General features: G+C 43.5%; 1 protein-coding gene across 4 annotated transcripts in view; it reads left to right on the top strand.

Moving 5' to 3' along the window:
* Positions 1 to 325: 325 nt before the first annotated feature.
* The window catches only part of AGBL1 (AGBL carboxypeptidase 1), a 440078-nt gene continuing 423258 nt past the window's right edge, over positions 326 to 17145 (top strand). For 2 of the 4 annotated variants that reach the window (XR_010834249.1, XR_007166158.2), the window contains exon 1: positions 510 to 852. Coding sequence is in view for 1 of the 4 variants with exons in the window: in XM_048071952.2 (XP_047927909.2) it covers positions 802 to 852 (51 nt within the window). In the remaining 3 variants the exon portion in view is untranslated. Of the gene's footprint in view, positions 438 to 509; positions 853 to 17145 lie in introns of those variants that run through there. The other 2 variants (XM_067003867.1, XM_048071952.2) reach the window with 2 other exon arrangements.

Raw genomic sequence — 17145 nt, forward strand, 5'->3', positions numbered from 1 at the left:
GGACTGCACTTTTCTTGGGCAGAGAGGCCGCACAGGATGTGAGTGCTCCCCTTTCCTCCCTGGGCTTTGCCATGCAGCCACGAGATGCCCTCTGCTTGCGCTCCCTGCCCTGCAACTGCTACGAGGCACTGCCCGTGGCCTTCGCAGCTGTGACTGGAGAGAAGCATCGGGGCTGCAAGCCCAAAACCCTCCGTGAGCCTCAGTGATCCTGCTCCACCTGTCCCTCATGCCGGGTGTATCTTCCGTTCGTTGTCAGCGCTCATTAAGACCGAGGGCATCTCTTCCACTCCCTCTGCCTTCTCCGCGTCTCCGGTTTCACTGGAGCGGAGTCAAACAGAGACGAGTCCACGCAGGGTCTGGAATGGATCAGCAGGTCAGCTGGGAATGACTGTCAGGCTGCCAGCGCGCTCCCTCCCTTCTCCCTGGCTTTCTTTGAGGTTTGTAGCTCTTCTGCTTTCTTGTTGCTATTGCCACCCTCCCCACACTCCCCCTGCCATACACCAAGCACCCAGACCTTTCCCGAGCACTTTACTTAATCCCCAGGATTCTTTATATAGGAATTAATCTTCTCGTCACAGTGGGAGAGCTCGGAGGGAGGGGGTACATTTATCTCTCCTGCTGAGGTCTAGAGTTGCATTGCTGTGATTATTGGTGGTAGCAGTGTGCGTGTGTCTGGGGATCTGTGTTTAGCTTCTTCGTTTCTTAAACAGCACAGGGGCAGCAGCCAGGCAAGTTGGCAGCTTTGCTTTCTGGCTGCATTGTGTCTGCTGCTAGAAAGAGGGATTGTGAGTGGGGAGCAGCATGGCAGAACAAGAAGCCAGTGGCTTGCAAGTCCTTCTCTCCACCCTCCAGGTAAGAACAGCTTGAACTAATGAGAAAGGCGCTTGGGCTTGTTTTCCCCTTTAATTCACCAGCAGCAACTTGTTGGGCTGAGTTTGTTCTTACTAGCTCCCTGCTGGCTTGTCTCTAAAAGCATCAGCATGCAGGAGTCCTGACCTGCACCTCCCACCCTAAAACGCCTTTATGAAGTGAAGTTTCACTATTTGGAGATGAACGCTGGCAATTACTGCTATGCATCAATCACCGAGCCCTGTCTGCGGGCAGGCTCGGCTCCTGCGATCTCACCGCGTTCAGCAGGGGAGCGAGGGAGGTGTGAGGAACCGGCTGCTTCGCAATGAATGGGACCTGACAGCGCTGTCAGTCTGCAAGCGAGGCGAGCCGCAGCAGTGCACGGCGCTGCTCCGAGGGCTACGGGGAACGAGTAAACAGATCTGCTCGGAGACCGCGAGTTCCTCCCTGTCAAACTATTCTCACCAAGACTCCTAAGCACTTGCAGGGAAGAGGCAAAACCTCCCAAGGCTGGGCTCGGTGTGGTCCTGGTAAATGTCCCCAAGGAGCAGAGGGGAGGGAGGTGTCTTGGTCCAGGATCACACTTGTTGGACAAATGCGGCCATGGGAGAAAGGAGAGATATCCCTTCCTCAGACTGTAGGCGATCCCCTTGGTTCTGTTTTCTCCCAGCGAAGATGTGCTCCTCCTGGTCTCGCAGGAGATGTCTAAGCTGAGGCACGAGCCATCCTGTGAAATAGGGCGCGTGTTTTGGGAGGGGAACCTCTGCGTTCACGAGCCATTTTTTTTGGTCATGAGTGGTGGGTGGGAACTGCTTTGCCAAGACAAGCTGCACAAAAATCCACTTTTAGACATCTACAGTGAAATTCCAGTTTTCTGCCTTTTTCCTGATCTGGGTCAGAGCCCCACAGGGACAGGAGTTTTGGGCAGTGTGTACTGCAGGGCAGTTTCACATCTGAGGCAGTAGCATCCTCTGGCAGCTATGTGGGCCATCAAAGCCTCACGCTGCTGCATGCCACCGGAGCACAAGATGAGGGGCAGCGTGTGTGAAACACACTGACCACCTGGGTCAGCCCAGGAGCTCCTGCCTCACAGCCGTGTGTCTGCGAAGGTTTCTGTGACCAGCCACGAGTGCGTAGAGAAGGTTACAAAACCTCATGGTACGTAACTGGCTTCGAAACTTAGTTGTGTGGGCTGACCAGCCTTGACGTTCTTATCAAAGCTTATGTAACTGTCAACAACTTTTATTTCTCGTAACATTGTCAAACCCTGGTTTGCCCTCCACGACACCCTGTGGCAGTGAGTTCTGCAGGTGAGCGGGCACACAAGAAAGTTACCTTACAAGTTTTTTATTTTATTTTATTTTATTTTATTTTATTTTGTTTTGTTTTGTTTTGTTTTGTTTTGTTTTGTTTTCAGTGTAACTTGCCTGTCTCTGTGTTCTTACAGCTTGTTTAATGCATGTTTTGCACTACGTTGTGTTTTTGCCAAATCTAAGTTACAGTCCTCTCTCAGTTACTTTGGATAATTTAGAGCTGCGTGTGCATCTCTATGCGATTCATCAGCAAAGCTGTATGTGGGGCTAGAATAGGAACAGGTAGGTCCACTGAAAGCGAAATACATGGCACTGTTGGCAAAATTGCAAGGTAGCCCAACATTCAACCCTAGTGTTACAAAATCTAGCTTTAGGATAAGAACCTTGTTTCCCAAAACTCCATATTCATGTAAAGAAGAGCAAAGCGCTTTCTTGTTGTATCTTCAAGCAAATGCAGAGGTATGGGTGCTAGAGAACAAGAAAGTGGTTGATGACAATTTTATATATATATATATATATAATTATCATACAGTTGTTGCTCTGCAACACCGTCACCTATCTCTGGTACACAAAAAAATAAATAATGGATAAAATAAATAAAAATAAAATAAAATAAATAAAAATAAAATAAATAATGGTTAAAAAAGACCTTTGCTTGACACAGTTGGAAAGCACTGACCTGGGAAATAATAAATTTTGTTGATGTTTGCATTTGCTGATAACATCCCTCTGCACTTTGTGATGTTCTGCAACAGCTGTCCAAAACATGGTTGCTTTGTTTTTGTGTCCTGCCAAATTGTCAGTGCTGGTTCATATTCTTTTATTGGGCATGAAGAACATGTCTGCTGCATACAGCAGGCTATTCTGCAGGATAATATTATTGTGTATTTTCCGTTTATCTTAGCACATAATATTCCTTTGTAACCAGAAAGCTTTCAGCTGAAGAATGAGGGAACATTCACACGCCAAGCCAGTCTTTATGAACTTAAGAATAAAAACAACCTTTCTCCTTCAGTCGGGGCTAGATTTCTACCTCATTTCCAAGTACCGTCATGGATTATTATTCTCAGCCTGGAGGATGTACCCACCTGAGATAAGCTCAATCACCTTCAGCCAAGGGGACGATCTATCCCATCTCCTCCTGGTCTCACAACCTGGCTTTGGTAAGGATGTTATCATGCAGACCAAAACCTGAACAACGTGCACTTCCTAACAAAACTCCTGCTCTAGTCAAAGAAAGAAACACATTTGGTTTCTGAGTTCTTCAGAACTGTTCCCAGCACAACAGAGGAGCATGATCCTCCAAAGACAGCTCAAACCCATGAAAGCGCGACGTGTTACAGATGTTCTGAAAAGTGACAAGGTGAAAAGCAAAAACTGCTTTTAAAGTGCAGCTGCGTTTTGTCACCAAAATATCACTGCAGGGAAGACATGACATTTCAGATCCCTAGGTAAAAAGTGCTTCATTGCTTACAAGGTGCAGCTTTCAAATGTGAGTTTCAAATTTAAGAAAAACCTCTCCCTGTCTCATAGGTTTTGTGTCAGTATTGCAGAGCCAAGCACTTAGGAGTTTTCTGTATTTTTTTGTTCATTTTGGTTTTAACCCTGTTACCTTCTTCTTTGTTCTCTCTTCTTGACCTTTCCTACCCAAAGTACTCCTACAATTATCACCTCCCCTCCCTCTGCCATCCTATTCTGTTCCTATTTCTGCATTACAGCAACTTCTCTGCCCTGTCTTTCATACGCAGGCACTGCAGTACCTATATCAAGGCTGGGCTGGTTGCTACTCTTCACCTTACTCCCCAGTCACAGCATGGCAGAAATCAGCATCCACCCCAGGTACAGCTTATCATCAGGGGAGAAACTCTGACATCCCATTTTGCAGGAAGCCTCCCTCATGCCAAATCCCAGAGATGTTTGGGTTTAGATCTCTTGCTTATTTTAAAGCCTGGAGGATTTATCTGGGGGATACTTTAAAAAGCTGCTAGTAGCTAAGCAGACCAATAGAAAACTTAAGACAGCATCTTTTGTTGTGTCCCAGACTATTGAATCACTTGTTTTAAAGCATCGATCTTCCTACTGCTGGTTGTCCCAGCCCTCATCTCACTCCATCCTCATGCTTGTTAGCTAAATAAGCAGCATTTTGTTTCTTCCTCTGCATTCTCTCTGCTCTCTTCCTTGCCTGCCAATCCCAGATGTGAGCCTGCCTTGGTTCCCCCTGAGAACGTCTCCTTATTCCATGGCAGTGTACATCGCGTCGGCTGAGGAGTCCCAGATTTCCTGTTGGCTCTCAGCTTGGTGTTCACATGCTTCCTGAAGCCACACTCCCTGCGTGCGTATTCCACTAAGCTGGCAACCCCTGGGGCCGTTGGCAGATCTTTGGCTCATACTTTGTCCTACTATGCTGGACTGCAAATGTTCCTAAATGCTACAGTTCAAAAGCAAAGAGGTGAAAATCTTACGTATCCATGGAGGATGTGTTTTGTGTAAAAGGATTCCTCTCGGAATGACTGTGGTGCCCAGCAGGGAAGAGATACAGGATCCGCTGTTTGCTAACTTGAACCTCTCTGCTTCTTTGCGCTGTGTCTTCCGAGCTGGTCTGCTGGCTGGCTGACAAAGCAGTTCTATTGTTATCCTAAAGTCAAGTGGGAAGATAGCTGTGCTGCTCCAGTGACAATGAATATGAAAGCATTTCACAAAATGCTTTTGTCCCCTCTGCATCCTTGCACTTATTCTGTCAACAGAGCTGCTGAGATTCCCAGGACTGAGTGAAATAGATGTAAAATCCAAAGAATTGCTCAAAAAACTGAGTGCCCACTGGATTGCACAGGGAGTGGAGGAGCTTGGAGTTCAGTTTCGTATTTTTGAGAGGCAATTTGGCAAGCAGGGGTTAGTGGAAGACCCTTACAGGGAAGAAAAATCAGCTCAAAAACAGATGGCCATTTTTATGTGGTTCATTAAACAAGTTTTATTGACATTGTTGTACCTAAAGTGAACAGCAGTGGACTTAGCGTTCTCCTATTCCTTACAGCAAATATTCTAGCTTTGGAGCAGCTAAAATAGTGCAGTGTGGTCCATGAGACACTTGGTTATGGAGTTCCAGGAAAAACCCTTCATGGGGAAACACTGGATGCACCACCATCACTTTCCTGTCACTACTGCCAATGCCACATAGACCACACATGTCCATTTTCTCTTTTAACTGTGGAAGAAAAAGAAAATTCCTCTGCAGGCAATTCTATAGAGATGGTCCAGGCCAGCACCCTAACTTCCAGGGTCCTTGTCCTTCCCACCTCAGCTGTCACCTTCTCCCCGTCCACAGAGAACCTAAAGGTAAGGCACAGCTCTTCCCTACAGTTCCTGCCTCACCACCATGGGGCACTGCTAAGCAGGAGGAGACCATGCACCTACCGAAGGAAAAGGAGGCTAGCATTTGGTTATTAGCCCCAAATTCCTGTAAGGCTTTGGGGGAAATATCAACGTTTGGCATTCTTGCAAATCAGTGCAGAACACTAGCAGCTCACAGGCAGCTTGAAGCACTTTTTGGGCTCTGCTGAAACCCTTCTACTGGCCAAGCTGGGACCAGAATTTCACTCTCTGTCCCCAGGCTGGCTGCAGCTGTTTCTCTGAGCACACTGCCAGCTCCTCTGAAAATGCCTCCAGTTGGGCTCTCCAGAGTTCCCTGTGACTGCATTAATGAGGACGCAGGACCTCGAGGTGCAAAATCCACCCAGAGACTGACTTGGCAGCAACTACAGCTGGACTGAGCAAGAAAGTGCGTTTTTTCTTTTCTTTTCTTTTTTTTTTTTGGCCCTGGAAATCAAGCAGAACTTTCCATGTCAAAGTTTTAAAGTGGGCCTCAGTCTGTCTTTTCCTCGAGACCCCTGGGTTCCCTTAGTGAAGAAATGCAAATGCTCAGGATAGTCTTGTCATTAGAACGCAGGTCTGGAGAAATGGGTTATAACCCTCTGCATCTGACTTAATTCTACATAAAATGGCTAATAACCCCGCCATGTCGCATATCAGTGTTTGAGAAGATCAGGCAATGAACATTTGAAAAGAAAAAGTTCTGGTGAAAACACAATAAAAAAAGAGAAAGTGGAATGAATTAATAGTTCTGTTTCAGTGCAGGGCTTCGATTGGGCACAATAAATAATGCACAGGACCGCATGCTAAACGATGAGGACAAAAAGCTGTATGGGGTGATTTTCAAGGCAGAAGACACGTTCGTTCTGAAGCAGGGGGTTTGTGAAATAAAACAACAAGTTATTGCGTAATTAAGAAAATATATATTGTTGTTCCAGGGGGCCAAATGAAATGACACGAACATTTTAAAACTGTCGTCTCTCAGCTGTTGAGGGCCTAGCCTTACTGCATTCATAGCCATGCTGTTTAACTTAGGCTATTTGCATGTAATATAATGGTACATTATATCACGTTAAGCAGCTTTATATCGCATATTTTTGGACAACTGCTGCATTATAGACACAAACACACATTAAGCTACATTAACTAAGAAGGTATATGCATTTGTTTATAATACTTGTATTTCTCATACAGTATAAAAAATATTCAGGTACATCTGCTTATCTATATGTAAGTCAAGAATAATTGCTGGTGGTTACCTTGCTTCCCTGGGCATTTTGCATGCCTACAGATATATTTATTATATCACATCAATACCTTTGTATCAATGGAAAATTTCAACCTTCTTCTTTTCTTGGGCTTCAATAGTTTCCCTCTGCGATACATGAAAAGAGTTGTTTTCATACAGAGAGGTATTTGCTTGAATAGATTTTACTTGTGTTTCTTTATATAGTATAATCTTATTTTCAGTGTATTATGCTGCATTTCGTTGTAATGGCTTAGAGATCCTTTTGAGAGTTTTTTTTTTTTTTTTTTCCTGTTCAATGCATTGGAGCAGTCCCCTTGGCTTTATTTGTAGTGGGGATATACATCTGTGATATAAAATATGTTTATGGACATTTGGAGTTAGAGTTCATCACATTACATTTAGCGGAGAGTGCAAGACAGTTGGACAGTTGGTTGTATAGAAAAATGTGTGGGCTGATGATGGTTAACTTTAGCACTGTCTTCTAACACCAGCAGAGAGTTTCACTGATGCGTGCTAACAGGAAGGAAAACATTTCCAAAATGTACCAGGAATTTAAGAGATGGGGAGGGATTTCATATCACTCACTCTGGTATAGCAGGGCTGAAAGTTGCCCTGGATATGTTGCTGTCACAGGGACACTGCCTTTGCGTGATTACTCCAGTTTGTGCGAAGATAGGTAACACAATGTGTGTCATCATTACATTCGTGAGAAAAGTTGGGGGAGGATTTGTGCTTCTGGGGAAAGAGAAGATGAAAGCCTGTCTTTCCAAAGAACCCAAGAGAAGTGCAGAACTGAAGTGGTATTTGCCAGCAGCTCCTCATGAAACGAGCCATGCTCCTGGGGAAAGGTGGCCCTTTGCTGTGTGTGGTAGGGTTGATGTATGGAGACCTGAGAACCTCAGGTTTTCACATCTTTGCAAATCCTGTATCTGCAAACGTACTAATTACCCACACATGTCGTCGTGTTCTGCCAGACTTTAGCCCCATGACTACATTCTTCTCACCAGACCAGGATATAAAATAATTCCCTGTTGCCTTTCCCTGTTCTTTTAATAAGCACTTGTCTCATGGACAGTCTATTTGCACCTGTTGGCCTTCAGAGCCTGATGGGCCATAGGATAGAAGTGCTGATCCATGAGCTGGAGCCATTCTGCATGCCGGCCTCACTGATCATCTCCTCAGGAAAGGATGAGGGACTGCAATTCTTGGTCAGAGCAGCCTGATTTTGGTTCCCAGGAGAGTGTTGGACCAGAATGAGCCTGGAAAATGGTGGGACATACCCCTTGAAAGACAGCGACCATCTTCTCTAGTGAGACTGATAACAGACCAAGGCAATCTCAAGTCTCCCTTTTCCCCATTTATAAAACCACATACGCTTCAGAAGGTGGGGAATGAGCATTAGGGGGAAGCCGTACAGATTTTTCTTGTACAACTATAGGTATGGATGTCCAGCCTAGCTGACATACTGGTGGGTCTTCGCTGCCTACAGTCCTAGAAGCTATGTGCGCACTATTGTGCTGCAGTCATGAAAGACAGTTTAATTTCAGAAAAGGCAGTTGAATTATGCTGACTTTGAAGCAAGAACATCAATCAATGAAGACACCAAAGTCACACCCAAGATTTAGTATTTCCTGATGATCTGTTGTTCCATTACGGCCTTTGTTTTACTGAGTGGAGACCTATCTTATCATAAAGAAATGAAGGTTTTAGAAGTCAAGAATTTGTCCTTGATTTCATAAGATTTCTTCTAGAGAGGTCAAAGATAATATAGTAGAGAACCCTCCACCCACAGGCAGTAGTGAGCTACACAGAAGAGAATGAATGCTTTAGACTGTCTATTGATTGACAGAATAACATCTGCTCGACAAGAAATTCACTGGGCAAAGTAAAACCTCCTTCCCTTAGGGGGTTGAGAGAACAAGGCTGCTTTTTTTTTTTTTTCTTCTGCCTTTTTTTTTTTTCTCCTTGTGGTTTGTTCTCCAAGAAGAACACAGCCTTCTTTTTCAAAAGGTGCTGTAGGTTGAGGTGGAATTAATGAGAACAGCAAAACTTTCATGGCAATTCTTATTAGAAAATTGAGTAATTCTGACCTGGAAATGTCCTTTGGGAGAAATAACTAGTCTAGCAAAGAAATCTTGCCTTTTTTCCACCTTTCAACAAGGGACACTTTGAAGGTAAAACGTTTCTTTTTTTCTGAGACTAGAGCCATGGAAACGCCACAACATTGCACTTTTCTCCAGTCAACAACTGGTAAGTCTTTTATGTGCATTAATTGCTGGTGTAATTTACAGGCAGATGTTTCCCGCTGGACCCAATGGGAATTTGATCCCTTCAGTAAACAGATTCCTCTCCCCTGGACCCATCTGCTCCACCACACTCCTTGCTATCTATTCCCTTCCTTTCCACAGAATGATGTGGTATTGATGGCTAAAACAGGAGTCCTGGGCTTTGTTCTCAGGACCGCTTCAAACTCTCTCTTTCAAACTCATTTAATATCTGTGCCTCCAGATTTCTCCACTTAGTTGCTAACTGGAGATAAAACTCATCTGTCAAGTTTGGGTGGAACTTAGTTCACTTCTTAGTTCACACTCTTTCCCAAACCAAGGGTGGAACAAGTTACTTCATGAGCAGATGGCATTCCTTCACTGGGTGAAATCAGCGTAATGCCTGTGGTCCTCTGCCATCCTCTGATTTTTACGGCATTTTTTCTGGAAGGCCAAAGCAGAAGATTTACAGTGAAGATAAAGTTGGCCTTCCACTTTATTCAGAATTAACCTGACAAGCAGAAGCGTGACAGAGAGAGAAAGAGATCCTTCCATAAGCAGTTCACTTGGCATAGTGAATGCCCACCTGTCTGCACTGCAAAAGGAGGGGAGGAGGGAGAATGGTCCACCTGACCTTTCCCTACGATTAAAATGCTGATCTGATGAAGTCAGAGGAACAAACTGAACTGCCTCTTTCGACCCTCCATTCTTCCAGGAATAAACCAGCACCATCCACATGGGGACAGTTTCTGAAGAGGCTAGGGAAAAACAGAGGTACTGCCCTGGTTTCTCCGGCCTCCTTTTTGGGAAAGTCCCCTGTATTTGAATGGTCTTTTGCCCCATGGTATGTTCTGTAAGTGGGGGAGAGAGCTTGAGATGCCAAACGTGAAAGAGAATGTGTGCCTGGCTCTGTTTTTCTTCAACAATTTCTCTTCCAATAGGGCTTAGGTCATTTGATCTCCCCATAATGCACAGGGATTTCAAGGGGACAGCTGGAAGCAGAGATACATTAAAATGACTTGCTCTTGGAGATGAAAACCATACTTAGTGGTTTGTTTCAAAAGTTCCCATAGCAGAAGCTGTATCTTACTGAAAACTTTGGAGGGTTTTATCTAAAAGACGATTATTTAAGCGGCTGACAGATCAAACAGATGGAAATCTTCCTAGCTGAGTTCCCCTAACAAAGCTATGTCCTAACAAAGCTTACGGAGCACTGCTATACCAATGGGACCATGCACAAATAAAACAGGACACAACAACAACTTTGTGGTGGTCTCTCCATGCTGGCGACGGATAAAGGCATCAGGAGTTACACCTTTATGACTATGTTTTGGCGTACACTGAACCGGCCACTGGGTATTCCCTGAAAAATTCACCTTTCTCTCAGAGATCTGCCCATCAAGACTGCATTTGCTCAGATCTCAGCCAGACATGGGCGAGACTATGAAGAACTCAGAGGTCCCCTTTGCTGTACCAGCAGCAGAGGAATACATGGCTCCTGCTGAAGATCGCCTCTTTTTATGACTCATATGCCATCACGTGTTCAGCCTGTTCCCACATAAGAGTGTCTCAGGAGAGTCTCTGAACGAGGCTGTTTTATCTGCAGTCTGTCCTTTCGCCATGATTTCTCACAAAGGACCATGTCTGCAGCTATCATCTGCCTCACTCCCAGCATCGTTTAAGCTCTGTGAGCTAATGCCAGCCCACGGAGTTCGGTTCAGTCCACAGGTGTCTCAGAAAGGTGAAGTTAAAGCAGAGAATGGCACAGCAGGGGACACCATGCTCCTGACCTCCTGGGTCAGGCTGTACTGGGTCAGTGTGGCTCTTCAGACACCTGCAGGCACAGCAAGTGGCAAGGTTTTCTCAGCTGCAGAAGTGCCACAGCCTTGCTGCACAGAGAAAGGTGCTGGTAGGAGCAGAAGCTCTCATTTATCTCTCGCTTTGCAATGTCCGTGATCTACATCAGCCTGATCTCAGCTCAGGACTCTCAGACAGGACCCTGAGCTAGTATTTTTAAATTGAACTCCTGTCACGTTTTCCTAGAGCACAAATGCAGCAGTGAACTCATTCACTGAGCTAATAAAATGCTTTTTAGCTTGACCGGCCAGCACTTAGTTTGCAAGTGCTTCTGTGCTGTTGAACTGAATTAACAATGTCTGAATAAAGCCCCAAACATGCCTGCCTTTAACGTGGTGGCATTGGATTGCTTCTGCTGGGTGTCTTGCACAGGATATAGACTAAAGATAATAGAAACCTTTGTTACTTTCTGGATGGAAAATGACATACCACTGTCATACCTTTTAAAAACTTGGCAGCCTTTTCAGAGAGCTGAGGGCTTTGCTTTTAAGAGATTGCTGTTAAAATCTAGACAAATGGCTCTCAATAATGCAGTTAGACAGATGTTCTGCTTTACATTACCAGTAATAATACTTCGAATCATCAAGAATTTTGAAGCAGAGTTTGCTATTCATTATAGATGCCGAGTTTCGTTTGTTGTTTGATTTTTCACTTACGCTGGGTGGGAAAAATAGGTTCATCATTTTCACTTTCAGGTTCTATCTCCTACGAAAATAAGCTGTGACTAACAATAGTTATTAGCAGTATGTCCCTGCTACCCGTACCTCAATCATCATTATTAAGTGTTGATTGATTAAAGGCATTTTCAGTGCTGTTCCAGAAAACACTCCTGAAAGTGGGGTAGATTGACACATAAGGACACTTATCTCAGCAAGAGAAAGGCGTGCTGTCAGTCTAAACCAGAACATACCTTACAGTGCTCCTTTTCTTCAGCATAGCAGGTCAATCTCAGACTAATGTGTAACAAATGGGAGCATTAGCCCTGGAATAGAGAGAGAAGCCCCAGCAGAACACAGCATTATGCTAGGAAGTGCCAAGGCAGACCAAGTGTAGACACAGTTACTCCTGTGGTTTTATGGTGCCTAGCCTAAGCAGGAACATCACAGAGAAGATGAGGACAGCAGTATCTTCATTTTGGTTGTTTACTTCCACCTGCACATGCTTACATTTGCTGTGGTATTCAAAACCTATGGTTTTATTAAAAAGCAAGTACAGCTGGATTTTTTCCAAGCTCACTTGTACTTTGAGAAATGCCTTTGCTTGGAAAACAAAACAGAACAAAACAAAAAAACACTTCGTTAATTTACAAATCCACTTCTTCTTTGAAAGACAGAGTATACTCTGGAGTGGCGCCCGTAAAATCTCACAAAGGAAAATTGTAGCATGTTTCATGATGCTCTTTCATCACGAGTAGAGGAAAAGAAAACTACAGCTGAATGGAAAACACAGATTCTTCCCTATTAAGTTTGGGTAGCAGCTGTGTTAAGTAGCTGTAACAGAGCAGCATTTGAATGAAACATTAATATTTTAAAATATTTCAGTAACAGGTAAAGTAATATAAAGTTTAGGAATAGACTCAAGAAACACCAATAAACAGTAGGTGCTAGCATGCATATAGAAATTGTTGTGCAAAAATAGTTAATGCTATATGAAATCTTATTAAGAGAGTGTGAAAGACACATACTAGGATAATTTTGGCATTAGAATAAAAATGGTTATTTTTTTCTTTTAAAAAAACCGAAAAATGTGAATGATATAACATTAAATCCAGTCAAAATCTTTAGGTGTCAGAGGCAACTTATTGTGAAATAGGAGATGAAACCTCTGAGAATTTATCTGCAGTAGAAATTACAGAAAGAACATTAGAAATATTCAAGGGAACATCTAAAAGCCTTTTGCAGAATATCACGTGTTTTGATTTATTTCAAAGTTTCCTCATTCTTTTAACACTTCCAATTTGACAGAAGCATTTTAAGGTTATATAATAATGTGTTTTACCACTGGTTCTGCATAATAAAGTAATTGCTCTATTAGAGATGCATTAGTGAGAGGAGGAAGTGACACAAAGGAACTTTGTATCAGGAGGAACTTCTGCACAAGGACAATCATTTTTTTTATTTTTTTATTTTTTATTTTTTTTTAATTTTTAGAACATAGAGAGAACTTTGGCATGAGAAAAAAAGCAGGAAAGAAAAAAGCTATTTCCTTTGCTAAAGGCAACTAAGAAATTGCAGTCTATCAGGGCATAATTCCTGCAGATATCTGGATGTGAACATGTTGTGTTAGTGTGACATGCTAATGGTGTGACACAGATGATGAACAACCTTGCCCTGAAGTGAGGTGAAACACCTTGGAGACTTTGTGATAGAGGAGGCAAAATCACGATCTATGTGCCTCTTATCTCCTGTGTAGGTCTGCAGCATCTCCCTCATCCTTGGGCATGAGGATGAATATCACTTCAAAAATAGGGCTAGGATGCGCTGATGGCGAGTAGCCCTTTTTTTTCTCCCAGTGTGGCATTCGGATTCCCTGCAGGAGATATTTTTTTCTGCTTCACTTACTCCTGGGAAGTTGAGAGCTGTAATACCTCTGTGCAGAAAGTGTTTCTGCTTCTTACTGGACTAGCTGTCTGAGCTCTGCCCCTGGTTTTGCCACTGAATCACTTAGGTGATGCCTAAGTGAATTTCCCACCAGTAGGTGATATTTCCCAGCAGCAAAAAACAAGGGACAATGAATATGATACCCTTCATGAAGGATGCAGTGGGGCAGGTGTTAATTAATATTTGTAAAGAAATCTGTGATCTTGCGATGAGAGGTGTTATGTTAGTGCAATTTATTGCATTAAATATAGTAAGATTCCTTGGCACAGATGATTTCCACCATGTTATTCACCAAGTTATTTTGGCTAGAGATCAGCTCACGCCAAGCTGTTACATCTCAACACCTTCAGTGTTTTGAAGACATTCAGATATAAGTTTGGACTTTACCCATGTCTGCCTTGTGGCAGTTCATTCCCACAGAGCACAGCACATATCCTTTGAGTACAAGCCCTGAAGCTCAATGAACGGGAGCAAAGTCCTGTACAATAACATGTAAGAAGTTGGCTTTGAGGCATGGTTTCTGCCCAGACACCTGGATGATCTGCCATCCATTGTGAATGGCACCTAATTACTGAACCCAACTGTGATCTGGTGTGTTATTGAAAAAAATAAAATAATTGCAGCTTATCACACCCAAGTGCAAGCAAAGATGAGAAAAACATACCTTCGGGTCAACGGAGATAAAAAAAACACACTTGACTGCATCAGGCCACAGACAGACATTTTTTATGATTTTATTCTGTATTCCTTGGTATAAAACCCACAGGCGCTGCTTTGGGCTGATGCACAGAGCCTGGCTTGAGCATCAGTAGCGAGCATCAGTAGGAATGGGAATGGCTGGTGCTTGGGTAGAGAGGGCACCAGCCTTGCCAGGCAGGGGCGCGCAGGAGCAAGCAGAGCTCACGGACAGGAGCAAGGAGCAGTCGGACCACGTGTCTTGTTCTTGGAGGCCCCTTGGCCGCCCTGCATACAGTTTGAGGGCTACATGATCTCACACAGCTGTGAATGCCTCTCTTGCAGGATTAAGGAGGTCACTTAGGACACTATCCTAGCAGCAAGGTTCTCCTCTCCGTGTCTTTAAATAGACCCCTTCCCTTCCACATCTCCTTGGAGTTTCCTGGCCTATCTGACTCCCGGGCAGAGGAAAGCCAGGTTAGCCCGGAGAAATGCACTTGCTGTATACCACAGAAGATGGTGGCGGTGCTGAGGACATTTGGACATTTTGGGAGCAGGGGCGACAGGACCATGACTTCTTGGGATTCTTCTGACACTGGATGATAGGATTGTAATGAAGTGCTTCATTTAGTCTGTAATCCCTTGAGTTGCAACACTCCCTTATTCTGAGGTTGCCTAGTGAAATTTCAGAGATCCCTGAACACAATTTTTCCCCTCAGAAATAATATTTTCCAAACCTCCACATATCCAATACTATCGATAACCTCCCAGCAAGAAGAAATCACAGCTAGCTGGCTGAATATCGAGGCTGAAAATGGGAGCACACAGGCAAGAAACTCTCCAGGGTATTTTCCTCTCTTATTTTAGCATGAATTTTTAGCTCCACTTAAATTAGAAAAAGCAATTTACTCTGGCAAGGCGCAGAACTTAAGGCGCCGAACCTGGTTTTGCAGTTATTGCAAGACCTGATAGTCAGGTGTGAGAAGATGTCCAGCTGGCAAACCCCTAACACCAGCGGTGCTGAGCAGTTGGGTCTGGTGCACACCTCCACCTCGCTGGCAGCAGAACATCAGGAAGGGAGCCTCTGATTTAGGTGTTAATGCAATTATTAGCAGCCCTATAGTTTCTGGAGGTCTCAGGAGAGAGTGAGGACTAATCCTTCTCGGCCCCTAACCTAGTCTTGGTTTTAGCAAGCGTAACTTTGCACCTAGTTTTCTCTTCCAAAGACTTTGAATGCAGAGAAAGAGAAATCTTCTTGCAGATGCAAGCGTCATTACACAGACAGTTAGGCTTCTGACTGCTGCTATTTGTGTGAGCGTATTTATTAAGGGTAAGAGAAGAAAGAAGGATGTATTTTGAACATGTCAAATCCTGCTTCCCTATTTAGAAACAGGCTATTTAAAAACAAGCAAACAAATAAATAAAACTTGGAACTGGACATCCTATTCCTCAGCCTCTCTCTAAAAAAAAACAACTCTAGAAGTGTGCTAGCCCAGGTCTTTTATTTATATATTTATATATAAATATATTTATATATTTATATATTCATACCTTTATATATTTATTTCCAAGTAGTCACACAGCTTTGTGGGACTACAGCCAACAATTAATTTAATAGGAGCATTGTTAGAAAACACGTTATCCATTGCCTTCCAGAAGTTACTTCTCTAGTTTTGCATTCGTAATTTTTGCGGGTGGAATAACAGCTTTGTACTTCTTTCCTCAAATAAAATATTTATTAGTAAATATCATGCTGCACAAATTAATATTGTATGATTTCTTACTGGGCATTCTTTTTTTTTTTTTTTTTTTCAGCCACCGTGCTTAGAATCACAGTAAACACTCTCATTAATTTGCATGTCTTAGTTGGATAAATACGTACCTCTGGGCAAAAGATGTGAAAGCCTGAGAGGTACAGAAAAACTGAGTTTTTGGGAATTATTCATTTTAGGGCAGCGCTAACAGGGGAATTGCACCAATAGCCACTGCCCTTCAGGTGGGACAGGAAAAATAATCTCTGGTGGCTCTTCAAAGCCTGGAGAAAAAATCCCAGGATACTTCCCTTGTGAAATGAGATTACCTGGTTCTGTGGCTTAGTTGCAATTTTATAATCTTGTCTTGAGTAAATAACAGCTTTTCTTGGCGTGTTCCCAAGAGCAGGATGAGAAGATAGGAACTCCTTCCCTGCGTACTTGTGGGTCAGCAAAATAATCTGAGCTGCCAGTCAGAAGGATCTGGGGATGGAGATGTTGTCCTCCAAACCCAATATCACTAATTAATCATTTGCTGCCTGGATGTATCAATGCCTATATGCTGGGGTATTTTTTATTCCTGGCTTTCTCCATTCCTCTGCTGTTTATGTATGAGGAGCTTCAGCCAAGCTAACCAAAGCTCTGGTGTTTCAGGGATTAATTCCCAGAAACAGCTCAGAAAAGTCTTAGAGAGGAACTATCAGCCGGAAGCTGATTAAATGCATCTGAACTCAGCCCTGTGATACTCCCAGTTGGGTGAGAAAAACAGCAGGCTTCACTGAAGTAAGGCTAAGATGAGGGGCTCTGGCCAAAAAGTACAGCCATGCTTGATATTTTAAGTGATGCTTTTTGTTACTTTAGACCTTGTCCAGCTGCAAGCCGTGAAAGGCAGCTACAGGCTGTTGTTAATAGGTAACAATTTGGCTCTGACTCTAAATCCTTTTAGTGAAATCCTGCAGGAGGCTGGCGATTTTGTAATCTAACTTGAGCCTCTGGGAACTTTTCTCTGCTCTCATTCCACCCATATACCATGAATGCATCTTCATTAGTCTGTGCGCATACAGATATTGTATGTAACATTCGTAAGTGCTGGCAGGAATGGAAAATATTTAGCAAGAGGAATTTTACTTCTCTCCTTGCTTAACATTTGTTCTTGAGCAGTCAAACATATCTTTCAATAAAAATAACTAATGTGTTTATTTTAACCAGAGCTGGGTAAGT

This window comes from Anser cygnoides, chromosome 11 (genome assembly GCF_040182565.1).
Source record: "Anser cygnoides isolate HZ-2024a breed goose chromosome 11, Taihu_goose_T2T_genome, whole genome shotgun sequence".
NCBI lineage: Eukaryota > Metazoa > Chordata > Aves > Anseriformes > Anatidae > Anser > Anser cygnoides.